Genomic DNA, 16,482 nt, shown 5'->3' on the forward strand with positions numbered 1-16,482 from the left:
AAGAGTACAGCAGCAAGAGTACTATTAACAGTAAGCACCAAATCAGTGTGACTTTGCAGCAGCAATAATGTACTTTCATTAACTACATGATGCATTTCTACTATCTCCATTTTAGAGATGAGGAAACTGAGGCTCCGTGAAATGCAGGGGGGACCTGGCTAGGGTTGTAAACCTAGTGAGAATTACAGCACCCATTTTGTGTGGTGCCAGAGTGGTGTGTGTGCATATGCATATGTGTGTGTTTGTACATGTGTGTAGCACTTTTATTTTAATGAATGTGGAGCCCCTATATAAAAAGGGTACAAATCACAAGTGTGCCGTTTGGTGAATTTTCATAAACTGGACACCAAAATCCAAAGCAGAACATTCCAGCTTCACAGAAAGTCTCCCCTTATGTCCCCTCATCTTAGTCACTACCCATCTCCCAAGGGTTTCAAGAGCAAAGATCTGTGCTTGAATTTGCTACAAATAAAAATCATATCTCATTGTATCATTATTTCGCATACTGCTCCTTTCACTCAACGTTATGTTCTTGAGATTCACCTGTGGTGTGTGTAGCAGCCGGCGGTTCTTTTTCATGGCTGCGTAGTATTCTACGGGACTGCCCATTTCCCCCCATTCATTGAGCCAATTGACTGTTGATGGGCAGGTGCATTGTTTCTGGTTTGGAGACGTCCTGAATGCAGCTGGTGTGAGCATTCTTCTTTTTCCCATTGCAGTTAAAACTTAACGTTTTAACCATTTTAATAGACTTCTTTAGAGCAGTTTTAGGTTCGCAGCAAGAATGAGCGGAAAGCACAGAGATTTTTCACGTACTTTCTGCTCCCTGCCACACACATACAGAGCCTTCCCCACTATCAACTTCCTGCACCAGACTGGGACACTTGTTACAGTCAATTAAGTCACATTGACCCCTCATTATGACTCCAAGCCCATAGTGTACATTCGTGTTCAGTCTTGGTGTCGGGTGGTCTATGGTTTTGACAATGTGTAGTGATGTGCATCCCCCACTGCAGTATCATACAGAGTGGCTTCACTACCCAAAAAGTCCTCTGTGCTCCGCCTATTCATCCCCCCGCCTCCCAGCCCACCGTCACCACTGATGGTTTTACTGTCTCCATCGTATGCAGCCTTTTCAGGCTGGCTCCTTTCACTTGGCAGATGAGCACCTGAGGTTCTTCCGCGTCTCTTTAGCACTGAGTAATATGCCATCGTCTGGATGGACCGCGGTTTATTTATCCATCCACCGAAGGGCATCTTGGTTGCTCCCAGGTTTTGGCGATTATGAGTAAAGCTGCTGCTATACAAATATCCATGGCAAGGTTTTTCTGTGGGCACACGTCTCAACTCGTTTAGGTAAATACCAAAGAGCATGATCGGTGCATCCTCTGGGAAGAGTATGCTTAGTTTTATGCAAACCGTCTTCTAGAGTAGCTGTGCCATTCTGCACTCCCTGCCAGTGATGACGGGGGCTTCCTGCTGCCCCACGTCCTCGGCGGCCATTCTGTTGGGCACATGGTGGCATCTCATTGCTGGTTTAATGACGTGTGGGGACATGTGAGGTTGAGCCGCTTGTCATAGGCTTATCTGTCGTGTGTCTGTTTTCTTTGTTGAGGTGTCTGTTTAGGTCTTTTGCCTCTTTTAAAAACAATTTTTATTTTTTATTTTTAATTATTGAGTTTTAAGAGTTCTTTGCACATTTCGGCTGACAGTCCTTGTTTCAGATGGATCTTTTGCAGATATTTCCTCCCAGCCTGGGGCTCGTCCTCGCATTCTCCCGACAGTGTCGTTTAACGGAGCAGAAGTTTTTCATTTCAATGAGGTCCAGCTCATCGAGTCTTTCTCTCATGGATTGTACCCTTGGTGTCGTGTCTAAAGAATCGTCTCTGTACTCAAGAAAATTTAGGTTTTCTCCTGTGTTATTTCCTAGCAGTTTCATAGTTTTCATGTTTTACATTTTAGGTCTATAATCCATTTTATTAGTTTTTATGGAAGTGTAAGAACTGTGTCTAGCTTTTTTTTTTTTTTACATGGGTGTTGTTTTTCCAGCATCATTTGTTGCAAAGGACTATCTTTGCTCTGTCTCACTGCCTTCGGCCCTCTGTCAAAGGTCAGCTGACTCTGTGGGTACCGGTCTATTTCTGGGCCCTTTATTCTGTTCTATTGATCCGTCTGGGTTTTTGGTCAACACACCATGCAGTTTACTGTAGCTTTACAGGCAGCCCTGCAGTGCAGAGGTGTCAGGCCTCTGTCCGTGTTTCTCTCCTTCACCATCATGCTGACTGTCTTCACACAGCAAGATGGACAGAGCCCGGATGGGGACGGACCCAGCACTGCGTGCCTGGAACTTGTGGTCAGTCCGTCCCAGAATGGGCCCTTCAGGTACAACCATATATTTGCTTTTGCATTTGCACAAACAGTAACCTCCTTCAACTTCATTCTGTCCCTTATTTCTACTCGGTGCATTTAGAAGGTCAAGGTCATTCCATGCCTTTAGGTAGCTTTGAGCACAGCTGAGGCTGCGTAAGTCTGTCTCCGCTGCTGTAGCGTGTTCCTGTGAGTAGAGCTCTCTGCTTGTCTGGCCAGTTCCCTGTGGGAACTGTGGGAGGGTCTGGAAGCTACTACTGCAGTAACTATCCGCAAGCTAGTATCTTTGCTCCCCACTACAAGCCTATCTATAGAAGAAACTCCCACTGGGTGGGGAAAAAAAGTGCGTTTTCAGTTATGAACTTTGCCACATGCCCCCTGAAGCAGGCTGTCCCCTGTGACTCCCAGAGGCCCACTGAGCCTCTGACTGAGGTCAGAGGGTGTGGAGAAGTCTCTCCCCACCTGCTGCCCCTCGGGTCGGGACCTAGCCACCCCCCCACCCCCATCCCCGGCTCTCAGTTCAGGCCACACGGATCCCTTTCTGCTCCTCGGGTGGCCAGGCAAGGCCCCACCTCAGGGCCTTTCAAGCTGCAGTTCCCTTCACCTGGAATGCTCCTGACCCAGATCTCTGTCCCTCTCACCTGCCACCTTTCTCAGAGGGCCCTTCCCAGGGAAAGCAGCCTGTGGCCCTTTCTATGGCCACGCCCCGTTTTACTTCCTTTACAGCACTTCCCGAAACCAGAGACCGTCCTGTGTATTCCGCGTGTTGATTTCCTGTCCCCACGTCCAAACGGATGGGAGTTTTCTGCCTCTTTTTTCACACAGCGGCATTCCAAGCGCCCAGCACCCAGCAGTCCCTTGGTCATAGTGTAGTGCTGCCTCTCCTCTCTGCTGTTTTTCTCCATAAAATGTTTCTTTTCCAACATACATAATTGGCTTATTTACTAGATGTATCACCTGCGTCCCTCACCACAATGTCGGTTCCGGAAGGGCTGGAATCTTGCTTCCTCATTGTTGTATCTCCAATGCCTAAAATGGTGCAGGGCACATAGCAGGTGCTGGATATGTATATGTTGAGTGAATGGATGGATGAATAAAGGAATCGATCAATCAATTGATCAGTCAATCACGGAGGATCATAACCCCCACCCTCCAAAGAAAAAGGTCCCATGAAAAACAGGCACCCCCAGCCTGCGAGGCCGTTGCGGAAGGCAAAGGGCTGCTGAGTGAATGGGGCGGGGCTCGTCGCAGGTGGGCGGGCGCCATCTCTGGCCCCGCCCCCTTAGTCCCCGCCCCCGCCTGTCAGCGGGCCTCTTGGCTCCGACCTTGCAGCAGCGCAGCCGGTCCGGAGGCAGGAGGAGCAGAGCGGAGCTGACGCCGCAGGGCGAACGCAGCGCCGGGCGCAGTCTCCAATTCTCCAATGAGCTGTGCGGGGTCTGTGCTCTTGACGCCCCGAGTCCGCTGCGCCCCTTCCTCACGCTCACTTGGTGCCAGGTAAGGTAACAGGTAAGAGCGTGTCGCCTGGGATCTCCGACCCGGGTCCCTTCCAGGCCTGGGTGCCAAGCGAGGCGCAGGCTGGGGGCGTCTGGGTCCCTCTGCCCCCGGGTGCAGCGGGCATCTCCGGTGAAGGCAGGAGCCTCCTGAGGGCCTCCCCGGGCTCCGCCCCGGCACCCCTGAGCCCACAGACGCAGGTCTCAGCTCCACCCACCTCCTCTCCCCGCCCCCGCATCCCCCTACCGTTCCTGCAGCATCCCTTCCAAGGCTGCAGGGTGAATGTTGCATTTTTTTTAACCCCTCAAGCGCTGCAGCCTTTTAGAAAATGGTGGGAATGCCTTTGGGGGAGGATTCTGGGATGGCTGTCCACCCACGATCGGACTGGCTCGTTTTCTGAGGATGCCCCGTCCCTGCCCTCAAGTGGAGCCAGCTGGCACCCCCTGAGCGCCTCCTGGGCCCACCGACCTTGGCGAACACCTACCCTCCATCTGCTCAGCTGGTGGATGGGCTGCAGCTGCCGAGCCCCTCATGCATCCACCCTGTTAGCGAGGCCTGTGTGTTCTGGGGCCCTCTCTGATTTCTGTGCCTCTGTTAGGGTGCCCTCTCCCCAGACCTGCCCTCTGCCCCGTTGTCTCCCCCCCCCCCCCCCCCCGAGATAGGTTGGCCTCTGTTTCCTTCTTTAGCTGGGACAGAGGCCAGGTGACAGGAGGCTGGTAGGAAGGCCATGGTAACTCCACAATTTGCCTCCCTTGGGGCCACGAGTCACCTGGAACAACCTCCGAGTCCCAGCAGGGATGGGGCGGGCTCCACAATGGGGAGAGCCAGGATGGAAAGCTGAGGACCGGCCCCATCCTGGCCACGTGTCCGGAGACTGCATGGTGACACTGTCCCACACACCTAGCCTCTGTCAGCCAGTGTTCCCAGAGCCCCAGATGGGCCTTTCCACCACTGGGCTGAAACTCACCGAGTGGGGTGAAAAGTTCACCAGGTTTCAGATGAACCTGACCGGTTGGGCCACCCATGTCTGTCAGGACCCTGTCCTTTCAGTCCGGGGCCAGGGCCCACCCAGAGAGTGAAGTGCTGGGGTTCGGTCCTGCCTTTGCCTAATCTCTGCGTTGTCAGCGTCTCCCAGCCCCCGACCCCCATCCATGCAATGGGGGTAGCAACTGTGAGGGCCGCCCGGGCCAGCCCTGGGCTGGGAGAGGAGTATCTGAGCACATTGGCTTGAATTTAGTAACACTCCCGAAACAGTAGCTGCTGTGGGTGTCATCACAGTTGTTATTTATTATCTCCTGGCTGTTCCAGATTTTCCTCGTGTGCGCTGAGGGCTGGAGGTGCCCCAACCGCTACTTCTTCTACCAGGAAGAAAAGCCTCTGTTTTGATAGGACCCCCGTGGGGATGGGGTCCTTGGCTAATCTTGTATTTGGGGTCAAGGCGAGTGGCCCTGGTTTCCTGGGCCATGTCAGGCCCTAGGTAGTGTCTGTTCTGACCTCTGGCCACCACCTTGTCCTTGTCCCTTGGGTCACACCTCGCCCATGTGCCCACGATTTGCCCTCTGGCTGCACCTGGCTGAGTCCTCCAGGTGAGGCGGAAGGAGAAGGGACATGCCCCCAGCAGTCCTCTGGTCCTCATCCTGTCCCCTTCACCCTGCCGCTCAGTAACTTGAAAAGTCACAGAGCAGCCTGTCTCCAGCAAGGGCTGTAACCCGACCCGAGCTGGATCCTGCTCCATCGGAGCCTGGAGCAGGACTCAGCACTTGGGCACTGGGGCCCCGGCTGCTGTTGCTGCTCTGTCTTGGGCTTGTTGGGTGACTCCGGACAAGCCTCGCCACCTGAACCTCTGCCTCCCCATCTGTGAAACGTGGTTCAGGTAGTCTGTGAGGTTGGAGTGCAAAATGTTGTTGACTTCAGTCAGAGAAACAACTGGGACTCCCGGTGGGTGGCTGTCCAGTGGGGTCGACAGCAGAGGGGTGTCAGAAGGAAGTCCCCCAGTGACTGGCCAAGCCCCTGCGCTGGTCTGACAGATCTGCCTCCCGTCCCAGTTCTGAACCCCTGCTCCTTTCTGGGGGGCTGAGGGATTCCCCATGCCCACCAAGAGGGGAGCTGAGCAGCCGTCCGGCCTCCGCTTGGCCAGGAGGCCGGGTGCGGCAGCAGGCCAGCAGCAGCCCTCCCTGGGCTCCGACTCACGCTCACCCACTCACCGGCTCCCTGGCCTCTGCATTGCAGCAGGCAGGAGCTGAAGTGGCTGCTCAGCTAGGGGTGGGGTGGAGCAAGGGCTGGCAGGGGGTCTGCCCCCTGTCCCCACTTCTGCTCCCTCCCCTGTCTTTGGTCCCACTCAGCCCTGGCTCCCCTTGGAGGGGCAGCTGCCCGCAAGGCAACCGCCTTCCTTGGGGCGATTCAAGCCTGCCTGGAGTGCTGGGGTACAGGAGGGGCTGGGCTTGGGGACCATCGCACCCCGGGGTCCTCTCTGCTCCCCGAGCTGCACTCAGCGTCGTTAGGAGAGGCTGTTGGAAGGATTAGGACTTTGGAGTTGAGAGCACAGACTTTGGGATTCTGCGAGCCTGGGTTCACGTCCAGCTCGGCCACTTCTGAGCTAGCTGTGCAACCTCAGGCAGGTCACTTAACCTCTCTGTGTCTCCACATTCTCAGCTGTAAAATGTGGATAACAACAGAATCTGCCTCACAGGATTCTCGTGCTCGGCGACCCGAATGTGTCCTTTAGGTCAGGTCACCTTTGTCCCATGAGCGTCAGCCATCGTCACTGCCCTTGTGGCCTTCGTCACTGCTGTCACTGCTGGCCGCCCCGCTCAGGGACAGACTTTGCTGTCCTTCAACGAACCCTCCCTGTGAGCACTTGTTCTGTGGACAAGCGTTTAGCTTCATGGTGGGGAGCCCAGGTTCTGGAGCTAGGTGGTTCTGGGTTCACATCCCAGCTCCACTCCTCACCGGCTCCGTGGCGTCGGGCAAGTCAGGGACTGCTCTGAGCCTCAGTTTCTCCCCCTGCTAAACGGAGATGGCGACAGGAGCTGCTGGGGGAGGGGGAGGGTTACATGAGTGAATGCTCTTGGAGCACACGGAGATCCGAAGGGCAGGGCCCGGGGGCAGGGCTGCATCCCTGCTCTGCAGGGAGCCCCAGGGTACTGGCCGTGGGCCAGGCTGGGGAGTCAGGTGCTGGGGTCCTTCACGGGCAGGCTCGGGTCCTGGCCTGGGTGGTTGCTGGCAGAGGGATAATGGGGCATCTGCTTTTGCCTTTCTGTGTCTCAGTTCCCCCACTGTAAGTAGGGACGTGGGAACCTCAGCCCCATGGCACTTTATGGGGTTTCTGTTACCAGTTTGGGCACCAGAGCTGTGGGGGACGATCTCACGGGCTGGCCCCCCTCCCCAGGCCCTACTCAGGGGCCCCTCCCCTTGCCCTGAACCTCACCCCTCTGCTTGGGGACCGCAGAGCTTTGCCCGTTTTGCAAATGGGAAGATAAAGACCCCAAGAGAAAAGGATGGAGCCCAGCCAAGAGGCAGCATTCAGAGGCGCAGCCCAGCCCAGGCCCACGTCCCACAGAGTCCCTGCAGCTCCTGGGGGCCCCCAGGACCCAGCTGAGTCCCTAAGGGCTCGATTTGGGGGGGTGCTTCAGACAAAGCAGACATCAAGCTTCAGACACCAGAAAACCAAAAGGGCCTAGGGCTGAGGGTGAGGGCCAACCTGGGCTGGAAGAAAAGATTCTGGAAACCTCTGGGCAGGTGTGAAAGCCCCTGGGCCCTTCTAGAGCCTGCAGCCACCCCCTCCTGGTCTAAGAAGGTAAAGGCTTATTTGGGGAGAAGAGAAGCGAGCAAGCACTTATTAAGCACCCATTGCATGTGGCAGTAACAACAAGCAGCAACGGTCTCATGCCAGGCACTGTGCCCAGAACTGATGTTCACGCTGATGTTTTGCAAGTGACGAGACAGGTTCGGAGAGATAAACAGTAACAACCGTTGTAGTGAAAACAGCAACTATTTATCCCATGCGTGGCTTCTCTCCACGAGGTCCCCTGGGTCCCCGCCCCAGCACTCTCCTACCTCAGGGGTCCTCCTCGCCCCCTCAAGCCCATGGGCACAGTCCTGCCTCCGGGCTCTGGCACCGTCTGTTCCACCCACCTGCAGTGTCTCCCCAACACAGCCGCACGGCGGATGCCCTCGCCGTCTCCAATTTTGCTCAGGTGCTACCTTCACAGTCCCGTCCTCCCTGGCCTGCATCCTCTATTTAAAATCACCCTCACCCGGCCAGGGCCCTCCATCCGTACCCCACCCTTTTTCCCCCAGCCCTCATCTCTGACACACTATATCATTTGCTTATTCTGTGTACGATCTGTTTTTAGCATCACTGTGTCAACTGTTAATCTGTGTTCTGTGTTAAATCCCCAGCTCAAAGGACAGAGTCCGGCCCCCAGAGGGCCCTCCATAAACAGTCCTGGAATGAATGGAAATCTTCCCAACACCGCTGTGACATCGGTTCTCTTGTCATTGCCATTTTACAGATAAGGAAACTGAGGCTCGGAGGTGCCAGGTGACTTGCTTAAGGTCACACAGCCAGCCAGTAGCAAACCGGAACCCCTCGCCCCGCAGACGATGGCTTTGCCCCCGTGAGCTGGCGCCTGCACCCCCTGCCGCTGGGCCTGCGCAGCACCAGCCAGCAGGATGCAGCTGTGGAAGGCGGCGGCGGCGACCCTGGCCTTCATGAGCGTAGACATCGGCGTGACCACAGCCATCTACACCTTCAGCCACCTGGACCGCAGCCTGCTGGAGGACCTCCGCCACTTCAACATCTTCGACTCGGTGCTGGACCTCTGGGCCGCCTGCCTGTACCGCAGCTGCCTGCTGCTGGGGGCCACCATCGGCGTGGCCAAGAACAGCGCCCTGGGGCCACGGCGGCTGCGGGCCTCCTGGCCGGTCATAGCCCTCGTGTGCCTCCTCGCGGGCATCTACACCATGGCGAAGCTGCTGCTCTTCTCTGAGGTCCGCAAGCCGGTCCGGGACCCGTGGTTCTGGGCCCTCTTCGTGTGGACTTACATCGCGCTCACCGCCTCCTTCCTGCTTTGGTGGCTGCTGTCCACCGTGCAGCCGGGCGGCAAGGCCCTGGAGCCGGGGGCTGGCGCCGAGGCCGAGGGCTTCTCCGGAGAGGACCAGCCCGCACCCGAGCAGGCGTCCGGGGCGACGCTCCGGAAGCTGCTGTCCTACACCAAGCCGGACATGGCCTTCCTCGTGGCGGCCTCCTTCTTCCTCATCATCGCGGCTCTGGGTAAGTGGGCACCGGCGGGGCCTGGCGGGCACGCAGGAAGTCCAGTTTTTAGGGCCGTAACCGCCTCCTCCCTCTTACTTACACGGCGCAAACATCAAATCCATTCAAAAGGTAAACACGGAGAGTTTCACTCCCCGATCTGCCCTGATCCTCCAGCGCTAACTGTAGGGAAAGGTTCCGGGAACTTCCGAGCTGGCAGGAGGCCACTTCGATTCATCTTGTGTATGTTTCCACTGCATCCTTTGTTTTTCTTTTTCTCACTCCTTTTTATTTTTTTTCACTGTATCCTTATGTGACCCCAAACACAGAAGAAGCCGTGACTCGCCCCCTCCCTTAGACTCCGGTTTGTGTCTTGCTTTCTTCACTTACCAGCGTGTTCTGGAATTTTCCCAGGCGGTGCCTCATTCTTTCACTCGGCGGCGTGATGCTGCGCTGTGGTCACACCGCCGCGTATTTCGTGAGTCCCCGGTGGTCGGACTTGTGAGTCCTCCTCCCTCACAGCAGGTCACCTCGCCCATCGCATTTCCCATCAGCGCGGGTGCACCTGTGGGACGGATCCCCGGACGCCGCACCTCTGGGTCCAGGTGGTCTCCGGCCGCGAGGCAGAAGGGACCGGAGCCCACCTGAGTGTGCGGTCTCTGCTAAGATTAAGTGTGGCTTCGCACGCTTCAGTTTCGGTCACATGTGCCTGTGTGATGTCCTGTGGATTTGTCCCTGGGGGTCCACACTGCTTAGTCACGTGGGTGGGCAGGTGACGTGGCAGGTGACTTTGCAGGTGGAAGCCACGGGTTCTGGGACTTGGTTCAAGCCCAGCCCTGCCCCTTCTCTGGCTGCGAGACCGTGGGCAAGTGATCTCACGTCTCCCCTGAAGGGGTTGAAAAGCCGGAATAAAAACAGGAAAAGGACACATTCAGGGCGGGGCACTGCGTGGCACGTGCTCGGGAACGTTGGCTGTGAGGAGCTGTTACATACTCAACTTGTAGGGACAGAGTCTGGGAGGGGCACAGCCCAGAGCGTTCTGGAAAAGGCCAGGCGGACCCCAGCCCTGCCCGGTCCTGCAGCCCTGCCCCTCACACCGCCCTCCCCGCACCCTCTCGGCCCAGCCCCTTAACCGCCGTGTGATTTCAGGCGGTCACTGCACCTCTCTGTCTGGGTCACGGCATCTGTAGAACAGGGCGAGAGCACCCTCACACTGGGGGACATTGGGGTCAGCGAGCTAGTAGAGCAGCACCTCGGACATTCCAGGCACACAGAGAGTTCCCAGGACACACCTGCACCCGTGAAGACTGGCACGGCCCTTTCCATCTACCCGGCGTTTCCCCTGCCCATGCCTCAGGCCCAAACGCCCCCTCCTCCGAGAAGCCTTCTCAGATTTTCCCGACTGTAATAGTATTGGTGATGTGAAAACCATGAGCCTGCTCTCCTGCCTCCCCTCCCAGGCCCCGAGCCCCTCCAGGGCAGGAGCTGGGTCTGCCTCACCCCAGATCCCACAGTACCTGATGCAGAGGCGAGTTCTCTGAATGAGCGAGCGCGTGACCAGCCCGTCACCCCGGGGCCTCGTTTCCGCCCCTGCCAGGGCCTTGCCGTCAGCTGGTGTGCACTCGGGGGAATACGGGTGTCCTGGCAATGGGGCTGAGCAGGTGCGGGCACCCAAGGACTGGGTGGAGGTTAAGGGGTCTAATTCGAGGTCAGACCCCCAGCTTCCCTGATCCCTTCAGGCAAATTTATGTAACCGAGCCAAGCTTCAGTCTCGTCCTGAAATGGGCTCGCCGGGAGAACCCGGTGAGAGGAAGTGCGGTGCCTGGCAAAAGTGAGCCCTTCCCGAAAGTTAGGCACTGGGGTGGTTATTACTTAATTGTCAATCAACAAGCATTTTGTTGATTTTCCTGATAATCTAAAAGGAAAACTGCCCACTGGGGAAAAAGGTTAGTTAGTGTTGAGTATCTCCTATTAATTGAAATTTCATGGCAACCCAACTACATACACTTGGACGAGTGACTTACTCTTTCTTAGCCTCAGTCTCCTCATCTGTAAAATGGGGAGCATAACAATCCTATGGCTGTCGGGTTACTGGGAGGCGTTGGAGGTTGGAAAGAGATGAAGGAGCCCATGTCTGTGGTGACACTGCCCCAGACAGAGGTCCTGAGGCAGGAAGGTGCCCGGCTCTCGAAGGACTTGCCAGGAGGCCAGGTGGCTGGAGCAGCGAGTGAGGGGCCTGATCGGGCAGAGCGCCATTAGCCGCTGGGAGGACTGGACTGTTGCCCTGGAGGAGACGGCAGCAGTGGGACTGTTTTGACCTGAGACCCGACTTTCGTTTCACAGGCTCCGCTGTCCACTGGGCGAGGCCAGCCGGAGGGAGGGCGGGAGCAGGGAGACACGGAGCTGCCTCGGAGGCAGCCCAGGCCTGGTCGGCCACCAGGACCGGGTGGGGCGGTAGAGGCGGTTAAAATGGCGGGATTCTGGAAGTATGTTGAAGGAGGAGCTGGAAGGATTTACTGATGGACTAGACAGTTTCCTGTGGTTTTTGTGCAGACAGACGAGGTCGGCTTAGCACGGCGCCCGCGCCCCGTTGGGGCTCCGTGAATGTGCTTGCTAGGGTCAAAACTCGGCCAGAGCTCCCTGACCTTTCCTCCCCGGCGCACGACCAAGGACCGCGGGTACAAGGCCCTCTAGGCTGCCACCTTGCGGACCCTGGGCCGGCACCAGCAGAGGGCACCAGAACCCCATAGAAGGCTTCACTGGCCTCCGGAGCAGGTCACTTAGAGCCGCCCACGATTCATTCATTCACTGGCCTTGAGCGCCTGTGCCCGGCTCGAGCCAGGTGGTTGCCTGTGGCAGGAGCTCCGGTGAAAACGGGGGGCCAGCCTGGCCTGATCACACTCCATCCCGGCTCCATCATTTTCACAGGGTGAGAGTGGGCATGCCAGACTTTGGGGAGGGAGAGGGGAAGAAAATCCCCCCCACACCGGAACTGGTTTGGCCTTGAGCCCTGGAACTTCCTCTTGCTTGTTATGTGGCCTCTGGCAAATTGCTCAGCCACCCCAGCCACTCAACGCACCTGTATGAAATGGGGGTGATACCCCCCTGAACACGCTGTCCCCACCCACACCCCCACCCTGGGCTGCTGAGATGATACAGTAAAGATGGGTGGGAAATAATCCAGTCAACTGTGAGGTGTCCCCTGAGAGGCACAGGTGGCCGTCCCCAGCATGCTTGGAACTAGAAGGAAGTGGACTGCAGCGGCGGTCAGCCTGGCCGAAGGTCCCTGTCATTGCAGCCTTTCCTCTTCCCTCACCTCAGCTGTCAGACAGGTGACAACCACCCACTTGCGAGTCTGCATCCACGCTGAGCGCATGAAATGCGGCCCCGGCTCCGCGGTTCCGGGCCTGGTGGTGATCGTTAGTACGGATGCAGTCGGGACAGACCGAAGAGCCCATGCTTCCTGTGTCCCTCGTGGAAAGGGGGGGGCGTGTAGCCACACAGGGGCCCCCACCCCGACCCCACCAGGGTGGGAAGAGCAGTTTTGCTGGTGGGGTGTGGGATTCCAGGGGAAGCCCAGGAGACCCCGGGCTGCAGACGCCCCCTGAGCGCCCCATCTCCCGGCAGGAGAGACTTTTCTCCCCTACTACACCGGCCGGGCCATCGACGGCATCGTCATCCAGAAGAGCATGGAGCAGTTCAGCACGGCCGTCGTCGTCATGTGTCTGCTGGCCCTTGGCAGGTAGCCGGCTCGCCACCCCACGCCCACCCCCCAGGCCGACAGTGGGAGGGCTGAGGTCAGGGGCAGCTCCAAGGGGAAAATGAGCCAGGGAGGCCCCAGGAACGCCCCTGGTGGGCCTGCCCCTCAGCCCGTCACCATAGTAACCCACCACCACACTGGCTCAGCACAGAGGTGCATTTGGCGGATCCACACCCTCCTCCAGGGTGCCCCTCCCCCGCGCCGCCCTGGCTGTTTTCCAAGTGGGAACAAGGGCTAGCCTTGTCTGCTTTCCCGCAAGGAACGGCGCCTGGCTGACACAGTTGGGGTTGTTGCCCCCAGTAAGCACAGCCCTGTCTCGGCCCTCCCCCGTAGGGGCTCCAGGTGGGGACTAGCCCTGGGAGCGGGTCGGGTCCTGCCCACCTCCACCCCCAGAGGGGCTCGGGCCTGCCTGCAGCGGGAGGGGCGGCGGGCTGGTCGCCGGTTGTCAACGTCGTGCTATGTATAATGTCTCTTATCTGCAATTAGCTCATTTGCCGCAGGTATTCGGGGCGGCATTTTTACCCTCATATTTGCCAGACTGAACATTCGCCTCCGAAACTGTCTCTTCCGCTCGCTGGTTGCTCAGGAGACAAGCTTCTTTGACGAGAATCGCACAGGTTGGTGCCCCCCGCCCGGGGCCTCCGGTGACCTGGGGCCGGGCTCCGCCAGGGTGGGCTCCCCTCACACTGGGGAAATAGGCAGGCAGGTTGGTGGTCTCCTCCCTGCTGGCTTTTCTCGCTGCCCAGTTCAGGATGGACTCGTTTCAGGAGGCGGGCTTGGGCCTGTGGACGGCCTGAGCCCTGGGGAGCCGGCCTGCTGGCCAAGGTTTTGGTGTGAGTTGTGGCCACTGTAGGACCCTGGCCAGGCCACCCGAGGTCCCTGCAGCGGCCAAGGCCTTGCTTCCCACTGTGTTCTGGGAACCACAAGGGCCAGGACTGCCCACGCCTGTGGCCTCAAGGGCCCAGATGCCATGGGGTGAGTGGGGCGGGGGTGCAGGGCAGAACAGTGTAGGGTCCAGCCAAGATCCCAGGCTCTGAGACAGACCAGCCTGGGTCCAGGCCCTGGTCCCACTGCTCACTAACTCCGGGCTCTGTCTTCTCCTCCCTGAAATGGGAACAATAGCAGCAGCCACCCCATGGGCTTGGGAAGCTCGTGGCCCAGTGCCCAGCAGCTGGTAAAAGGGCTTCAGTGCCTGCCTCCTCCTACAGCCCCGACTGTTACTTCTGTGAGGGAAGAGAGGCGTCACCCCCTGCCGGTGACAGTAACAAGTCACAGCTCTGGCCCCAGCTCGGTCCCCGACAACTTGTGTGGCCCTGAGTCTCAGCCCCCATCTCCATGTGGTGGGATCTAATGTCACAAGGGCTGGTGACAAGGGCCGAGCTCAGAGAAGCCTCAAGGGGGCATTGACTCTTTTCCCCTCCCCACCCCCCAGAAGGTGGGGGGGGCCTGAGCTCTCAGGTGCCTCCCAGTGTCCCCCACCCCTCCCGCAGTGGCCGCACTGCTGCAGCGGGAGCTGAGCCGCCTGTGTTCCAGGGGACCTCATCTCCCGCCTCACCTCGGACACTACCATGGTCAGCGACCTGGTCTCCCAGAACATCAACATCTTCCTGCGGAACATGGTCAAGGTCACGGGCGTGGTGGTCTTCATGTTCAGCCTCTCGTGGCAGCTCTCCCTGGTCACCTTCATGGGCTTCCCCATCATCATGATGGTGTCCGACATCTACGGCAAGTACTACAAGGTAGGCTCGCCTGTCCCTGCAGGCCCTGTGACCCTGAAAGGGACTCCGGCCGGGGTCCGGCAAAGGCACTGTCAGGCAGTAAACGTTCACTGAGCGCCCAGACCCATGGATGGCACAGCTGAGGCTCCAACCCTCAAGGAACTCATGTTCCAGCGGGCGAGGCAGAGGACGGTTTATAGCAATGGCAGTAATAGCAACACATCAGGCAGTGAAAGAGGCAAGCACTGAGGCAGAGAGTGAAGTGACGGGGAGACGGATTGGGGGCAGTTGTGGCTTTAAGTAGATCCTTCTGAGAAGGTGACCTCTGAGTGGAGACTCCAGCATCCACAGCGCCTCCAGGAAGCACCTGCTAGTTGGGACACAGCCAGTGCAAAGGCCCTGGGGTGGGGACCTGCGCTGGAGGAGCCTCCACAAGGCTGGTGCCGGGATCCCGGGAAGGGAAGGAAGTGCAGGCAGGGAGGTGGTGGGGGCCGGACGGCACAGGCCCCCGACAGAACTTGGGTTTTCGCTCTGCCCGAAGCGTGCTCTTTCTGTAGAGCGTGCATGCATGGCATGGGGCGGGGTGGTGTGGGTCCTGGGGCGAGGCCCCGCCCATCGTGCAGGTTCTGGCCGGCTGCTAACCCTCCAGACAGCCTACGGCAGGGTCTCTGCCAGGTAGGGGCATGGGTGAGCCAGGCCCGTGCCCGCCCCTGAGCTCAAGGACCTAGGCTGGTGGGGACGGCTGTAGGGCCCTTCGCCAGACTGGGGTGGGGAGGGCTCCTCCCGGGCAGAGGGCTGTGGCGGTGACCGGCTCGCAGGAGCCCTTGAAGTCTGGGACATGAGGCCACCTCCTAAAAGGCCTCCATTCCCCACAAGCCCCGTGTCACTTTCCGGCGGACCCCCCCTGCCCCGCAGGGGGGCCCTCTCACCGGCCAGCCCTCCTGGGTCACCGGCCTCCCTGTTTTCATCCAGAGTAGAAACAGTAAATATGCCCACTGGAGCCGCAGCCCGCTCCCTTCCTGCGCTCCCCGCCCCGCCCTTCCTGCCTTCCTGCCAGACCAGCCCCTGGGACAGGGCAGGAAACCCCGCGGCCCCTCGGGCAGGCCTGTGTGCACACCTCAGGCCCCGCCTCCAGGGCAGCAGCAAGTCCAGTCTGGCAGGGCCTTCTTCCCATACCTGGAAGTGCTGAATGTTGTCACCGCCCAGCCATGGGCAAGCCACACACCGCCCACGGCTGTCACAGCCAGCAGTGACTCAAGGCAGGGCCGGGCCTCCAGGTGTGGAGCGCACTGCATCCCTCCCACAGCTGTGCGGGGCTCAAAGGTCAGGGGACCGGCCAGCCTGGTCCCTGCCCGGCCTCTGGGGAGCCTCTCTGGCTGGTTGGCCGACCTCGGCGCGGTGACTTCGGCAAAGCCTGAGCCGCGCCGCCCAGGCTGCGCCTCCAGAGCTCGGTGGGCAGCAGCCTGGGGGTCAGATCCACCGAACCAAGTGTCAGCCGCCCCACCCACACGATCCGGGCAGATTTTACGGCCCGGGCCCTCCGCCACCTCCTAGAGCTCGGCTGCGAGTTCTGGAGGCTCGGCGCTGACCCTCAGGCTCCCAGTGACTTCCTGAGTGTGGAGTGTGGGTGATGGAAACGGCGCCCCCTTCACGGCGCGTGGTTCTGGCGCAGCGCGCAATGTGCGTGCCTGTCCTGGCGTCACTGCGCTTACATCACTGCGCTTACGTCATTGCAGCGGGTGTGGGGGCCCTTTTGTTGAAAGGGTCACCGAAACCCGTGTGGTCAGGAAGAGCCTCTTCTGAACGAACACTGGGGATGAGTTCACGGTCAGCGCCCCATGTCTCCGGAGCGGGGTCCTGGGCCGCTGACCCCCAGCACCGGGCTAAGCCCG

General features: G+C 58.9%; 1 protein-coding gene across 3 annotated transcripts in view; it reads left to right on the forward strand.

Moving 5' to 3' along the window:
- The window catches only part of ABCB9 (ATP binding cassette subfamily B member 9), a 29,093-nt gene that overhangs the window by 1,942 nt on the left and 10,669 nt on the right, over positions 1-16,482 (forward strand). Inside the window, exons 1-5 of one of the 3 annotated variants that reach the window (XM_037161127.2) lie at positions 3,782-3,861; positions 8,373-9,133; positions 12,740-12,854; positions 13,359-13,489; positions 14,406-14,611. In XM_037161127.2, coding sequence (XP_037017022.2) covers positions 8,533-9,133; positions 12,740-12,854; positions 13,359-13,489; positions 14,406-14,611 — 1,053 coding nt within the window. In that variant the 5' untranslated portion in view covers positions 3,782-3,861; positions 8,373-8,532. Of the gene's footprint in view, positions 1-3,781; positions 3,874-8,372; positions 9,134-12,739; positions 12,855-13,358; positions 13,490-14,405; positions 14,612-16,482 lie in introns of those variants that run through there. The other 2 variants (XM_037161128.2, XM_037161126.2) reach the window with 2 other exon arrangements.

This window comes from Artibeus jamaicensis, unplaced genomic scaffold (assembly GCF_021234435.1).
Source record: "Artibeus jamaicensis isolate MK-2021 breed Jamaican fruit bat unplaced genomic scaffold, CSHL_Jam_final contig_525, whole genome shotgun sequence".
Lineage (NCBI taxonomy): Eukaryota > Metazoa > Chordata > Mammalia > Chiroptera > Phyllostomidae > Artibeus > Artibeus jamaicensis.